Genomic DNA, 6,000 nt, shown 5'->3' with positions numbered 1-6,000 from the left:
TTTCGATAGCTCCCGATAGCCCTAGCACGAAATTTAATCGCTTTATCCATACTTCATACTATTTTATATTTATTGTCCTTCAATAAATATTTATTTTAAGTGCCGGGTCACTTTTTAAATATATATATAAATCAAAACCAAAAGCTGGCGCATTAGCGATATTTGAGTGTGACGCAATAATGAGTTTGCATCGATTTCGATTTCTCGCTACTCTGGGACGCCATCTTTATTGCGGTATTTTAAACGGAAACTTAACTCAAATTCAACGGCGTGCTAAAATTTTCAATTTGTAAAACTTTGTGAATATATAAAAGTTATAAAAACTAGATAGCCTTATTTGTAACCAGATCTTTCGGTTTAGAAAAACATCAATTTAAAATTTTTAAGAAAAATTGCAATTTCTGTGTTGTTGTTTATTGGTGCCGACAAAAGTATATTAATATTGAAATTTTGGAATTTTATTAGAGAAAAACAATTTTGAAAGTTTAGACCCCGTTTATCCAACCAATAGATTGCAGAGCGGCAGAGCAAGAAACTACAGCGAGTTTAAACATCGATATATTCGTAATTTTTTGTTTTCTAATTATCGACCATACAAAACTACCGAAAAAATCAAATTCAAAAAGATCGTAAACAACATCAGCGTAATTAATCCGCAATAACAAATTCTTTTATTAAAAATTTTTTTTTTAATTTTAATTCAAGTACCTTTTCTCAGATTTTTTTTTTTTAACTTTTAATATCAATAGTCGCCCTTTGCATAGATCACAATAACAAACATTGCTTAAATTTATTTAATTTTTTCCTGTAGAACACTATGTGTTCGATTTACTGGCTTCCGTATTTCTTACTTATAAAGTTCAAAAATATTTTTTGATCAAGAATGTCAACCGAAAAAATTAAAAAATTGCTTATTCTATTTATATTAGTAATGAATTCTTTTCTATTCTATTGAATATTATTGCTTAGTGCACTGCTTGCACAATTTACTAATAAGAGAAGTTGCGCTTAACAGTAAAATGTTACTGATATTTACAGCACACTGTACGATATTTACAGTACACTGCTTTCGACTAGCTGTGATATCGAGCATTCCTGGTATCGAGTGCAAAATGGCGGCATTTTAAGTTCAATTTAACACGATTAGGTTGAGCTTGTCGGTTCTTTTATAAGTATAAGCCAACAAATGTTTCATTAAACGCAAAATGAGTCGCATTTTATTTATTTCGTTGCTACTTATTGTGACGCAACTGGGCGAGTTGCAGGCTGCAGCATTTTCTGTGCGCCAAAATCGTTTTGATGAAATTTCTGATTTGCAGACTCCTGCACCTGAGGCCACTTCCACTGAATCTTCTAAGAAACCCGAAAAAGGTGAATATTAGTTACATATGTATGTACATATGTACGTTTAGTGATATAAATTGAATATCTCGGCAATTTCAAAATGGCTTAATTGGTGAAACGGTTCTTGACCGCTCTCTGTGAAGTTACGGTTAATCGCTGTACACTGAAAACAACTGCCTAAAAAACGTTCATATTTACATAATTAACCAAATGAAATCTTTGTAAATTTAAATACAATGTAATATAAAAATATATATATATTTTTAAATTTTAATATTATATTTTTATGGTTTTTTATATCGTAAATTGTACAAATTTGGTCTTTCTGTGTAGCTACCAGTGGTCTGCTGAAAAAATGTCTTCCCTGCAGCGATGGTATTAGATGCGTGCCCCAAATCCAGTGTCCCGCCCACGTTCGCATGGAAAGCCATGAAAAGCCTCAGATTTGCGATCTCCCGGCTGGTAAATTTGGTTACTGCTGCGAGACTGGACAGAATCACACTGCTCCCAAGCCGGAGACCTCCTCCAAGGAGCGCCGATCCGGATTTCCCACCATTCTGTCACCCGCAGTTTTGGATGAGGCGCGTCGCAATTTCGAGCACTTGATGCATGGAGTTGCGCAGATTCCGGTGCGCCGTGGCTTTCCCGACTTTGCCCATGGCCTGGTTTTCCACTCGACGGCCAAGGATGACCTTCACAACTTCGCCATATCAAACAGTGCCATTGAACAAGTGATGACCACCCAGTTGTTTGGCAAGAAGGAGCAGGTGCCCGTCGAAGATTTCATCACCAACAATGTGCCCATCAAGTTCACTGAGACTCCGCTGGCACACCATTGCCAACCGCCCCCAGTTTGCGGCAATATTCGTTCTGTTTATCGCAGCATGGATGGCACTTGCAATAATCCAGAACCACAGAGATCGCTGTGGGGTGCTGCTGGTCAACCGATGGAGCGCATGCTGCCCCCCGCTTATGAAGATGGTATCTGGACACCGCGTGCTCACTCTTCTGACGGCACTCCGCTGTTGGGCGCCCGTAAAATCTCACGAACTCTGCTCTCGGACGTTGATCGTCCTCATCCTATGTACAATCTCATGGTGATGCAGTTTGGGCAGGTCTTGGTAAGTAATCAAGTAAAAGATCACCTATTAGTCTATAAAAACCTATAAAAATCAGACGGATCTATACATATGAGGGGCCAATAAACTAGTTCATTGGTTAATAAATAAAGTTAATATGTTAATTTTCCAGGCTCATGACATTTCACAAACTTCTTCGATTCGTCTCGAGGATGGCAGCCTGGTGCAATGCTGTTCCCCCGAGGGAAAAGTAGCTCTCAGTCCCCAGCAAAGCCATTTTGCCTGCATGCCGATCCACGTCGAGCCGGATGATGAGTTCTTTGCAGCTTTTGGTGTGCGTTGTTTGAACTTTGTTAGATTGTCTCTGGTGCCTAGTCCCGACTGCCAACTCAGTTACGGCAAACAGCTGACCAAGGTGACACACTATGTGGACGCCTCGCCGGTCTATGGGTCGAGTGATGAAGCATCTCGTAGTTTGAGAGCCTTCCGCGGAGGACGTCTGCGAATGATGAATGATTTCGGGCGTGATCTGCTGCCCTTGACAAACGACAAGAAGGCATGTCCCAGTGAGGAAGCCGGAAAGTCCTGTTTCCATTCGGGTAAATCACCATTATTATTACGCAAAATTAAGATATTACTGGCCTATATTTACTGTTCTAACTTCCATTATTGCTAATGCGGCGCGCTACTTACTTCCACTTTTAGGTGATGGCCGAACAAACCAGATCATATCCCTGATCACCCTTCAAATTCTGCTGGCCCGGGAGCACAACCGTGTAGCCGGTGCACTACACGAACTAAATCCTTCAGCCAGCGATGAAAGGCTCTTCCAGGAAGCTCGACGCATCGTCATTGCCGAGATGCAGCATATAACCTACAACGAGTTTTTGCCCATTATAATTGGACCACAGCAGATGAAGCGCTTCCGTTTGGTGCCCCAGCACCAGGGCTATTCCCATGACTACAATGTTAATGTGAATCCAGCCATCACAAACGAATTCTCGGGCGCTGCCTATCGCATGGGCCATTCCAGGTAACAAATATTTGATTACTGCAAACGAAAATGTAATTTTAATTTTTATTTTTGCTTTAAGTGTTGATGGCAAGTTCCAAATCCGCCAGGAACATGGTCGCATCGATGAAGTGGTCAATATACCAGATGTGATGTTCAATCCTTCGCGGATGCGCAAGCGCGAGTTTTACGACGACATGCTGCGCACTCTATACAGCCAACCCATGCAGCAGGTGGACAGCTCAATCAGCCAGGGAGTAGGGATTAACCTTCATTAACTAAATTCATGTGGTTTGCTAATCGCTTCAACCTTGAGCAGCTCAGTCGCTTTCTGTTTCGCGGGGACAATCCGTTTGGCCTGGATCTAGCTGCCATTAATATTCAGCGAGGACGCGACCAGGGTCTGCGAAGCTACAACGATTACTTGGAACTGATGGGTGCACCAAAACTGCATAGCTTCGAGCAGTTCCCAATTGAAGTGAGTACTTACGCAATGGCTCTCGACTGCAGTCAACTAATTCTTATGCAATAGATTGCCCAGAAGCTGTCGCGCGTTTACCGCACTCCCGACGACATTGACCTCTGGGTGGGTGGCCTGCTGGAGAAGGCAGTGGAGGGTGGTGTTGTTGGAGTGACCTTTGCTGAGATCATAGCCGATCAGTTTGCACGCTTCAAGCAGGGCGATCGCTACTACTATGAGTACGACAATGGTATCAATCCTGGCGCATTCAACCCTCTGCAGCTGCAGGAAATTCGCAAGGTAACGTTGGCCCGCCTCCTGTGCGACAACTCCGATCGCCTTACGCTCCAAGCTGTGCCATTGGCCGCATTCGTACGTGCCGATCATCCGGGGTAAGTGGAGTGTAAAATAAGCTGTGCAGTTCCTTTAGTTCATTTCTTTATAGCAACCAAATGATTGGCTGTGATGATCCCAACCTGCCTTCTGTTAACTTGGAGGCATGGCGTGCTTGAGGCACTTTTTTTTAATCCACTTTTAATTTATTTATCCATTTTTTAAACTGTATTTATATATGCGAATGTGCCGCCGAATTGTATATCCCCGCTTTATGTAACTGCGGCTTAACACAGAAACCAAAATAAAACTGCGATCGATTAAGCTGATTTTCATTGCTAATTAAGCGCAAATTTCTTTGTTCCAATGAATGTTTTAAGCGCAGCTCTCTCTCCGCATCCTCTTGAGGCCTTTTTGTCCTTTTGTGGTGTTACATTGTTGATTGGGTGACAAGTACAAATACCAAATAACCCAGAAGATGTCATTTATTTTCGGCATCCCACTAATTTGTTAATTCAATAGACTAATTTGTTTTGCGCATCTGTTACTGTTATGATGTATGTATGTGAATATTTATCAAGCAAAAACACGGCTTAACGGGGTAAAAACTAGTGACGATCGCACTTCCTAATTGGAAACATTAACAGTTTTTGTTTTGTTTTTGTTTACTTAATAACTTTTAAACATTTTTACATTTCCATTTTTATGGAAATGAGTTTTTGGAAAAATACGCCAATAAATGAAAAACAACATTTATCTTGGCAATAGATTTGTAAAGAAAAAAATATTTTAAAATTTTAAATAACGTTTTTTTTCAGACAGACAAACTGACAAGAGATTTCAATTTAAAAATCTTGTTTTAAATGGTGCGTTTGATTTTAACAACCGATATATAGCATATAGCGCTTCGTCACTATGTGGAATGCCGTGCACAGTGATATGTTTGTTTCTGGCGTGGAATCGCTTTGGATTATCTAGTCAATTAGTAGCTGTTCGCATTCGTAAATAACATGATATGCAAATTTCAAGCTAAATTAAAATGTATAACAGAATATTATTAAACGTCTATATCAATTCCGCTCCATTTCACAGTGAATTGTGTGTCGACATATATCTGTGAAGTCTTGTTTAACCTTAGATATTTATTATTTGAACTTCTATTTTTACAATCTTTACGTAAGTCATGTGAAATAATCAGTCGCGGAAAATATACGCAGTTTGTAATCGCTGTCAAATGAACAACTTCTTCATTTGAAATATAATCAATTTGATTATTGAACTTTCCAATTTTTAAATGCGAGGGAGACCAATTTTATTTGTGAACCCATATATTTATATTTACTTTTTCCATATAACATATGGAAGTTTTCGGAGAATACGGCTCATGTAGATTAGTTTGATAAACAAAAGCTCTATATCAAAGGGTTTGGAAGTTGTGGGTGGGTGTCTGATGGAATAAAACAGGAATAAAATCAATTCGTAATTATTATATAAAAATTTCCTTCGCTAATCTATGGACTCCAGTGTCAACAAGTTTGTCCCACCACATTGGACTTGGCTTCATGCACTACCCAAACCAACTTGTTGAATCTTATTGCATGACTTTGGAGCACACTTTTGCCCGATTTAAACTGGTTTTATGTCTCATATTTTCATCAATTAGTGAACTTAAGCAAACCATACGGCTATCGATATGCGAATTATAATTAAGCCGAAGCAGTGAGTCCACTAAATGCTTTTTCGAGCGCCTCAATTAATTTTTGCTCTTTCCA

At 39.7% G+C, this 6,000-nt stretch overlaps 1 protein-coding gene across 1 annotated transcript; it reads left to right on the top strand.

Annotated features, from left to right (window-relative positions):
• The first annotated feature begins 1,076 nt into the window (after positions 1–1,076).
• On the top strand, positions 1,077–4,570 carry LOC6727653 (chorion peroxidase). Its single transcript, XM_002102994.4, has 8 exons — positions 1,077–1,371; positions 1,678–2,465; positions 2,596–3,022; positions 3,129–3,456; positions 3,518–3,692; positions 3,755–3,913; positions 3,968–4,287; positions 4,341–4,570. The coding sequence occupies exons 1-8, from the start codon at positions 1,206–1,208 to the stop codon at positions 4,405–4,407; spliced, it is 2,430 nt and encodes an 809-aa protein (XP_002103030.1). The 5' UTR covers positions 1,077–1,205; the 3' UTR covers positions 4,408–4,570.
• Positions 4,571–6,000: the final 1,430 nt, after the last annotated feature.

Source organism: Drosophila simulans, chromosome 3R (genome assembly GCF_016746395.2).
Source record: "Drosophila simulans strain w501 chromosome 3R, Prin_Dsim_3.1, whole genome shotgun sequence".
Lineage (NCBI taxonomy): Eukaryota > Metazoa > Arthropoda > Insecta > Diptera > Drosophilidae > Drosophila > Drosophila simulans.
Note: the sequence above shows the minus strand (reverse complement) of the source record. Positions and strands in the feature narration are given on the sequence as shown.

Bases quoted from the DNA above. Each gene is read 5' to 3' on its own strand.
- LOC6727653 (XM_002102994.4), top strand. From the start codon at position 1,206: ATGAGTCGCATTTTATTTATTTCGTTGCTACTTATTGTGACGCAACTG. The intron at 3,693-3,754 runs GTAGGGATTAAC...AACCTTGAGCAG, and splicing joins ACAGCTCAATCAGCCAGGGA to CTCAGTCGCTTTCTGTTTCG. The intron at 3,914-3,967 runs GTGAGTACTTAC...CTTATGCAATAG, and splicing joins TCGAGCAGTTCCCAATTGAA to ATTGCCCAGAAGCTGTCGCG.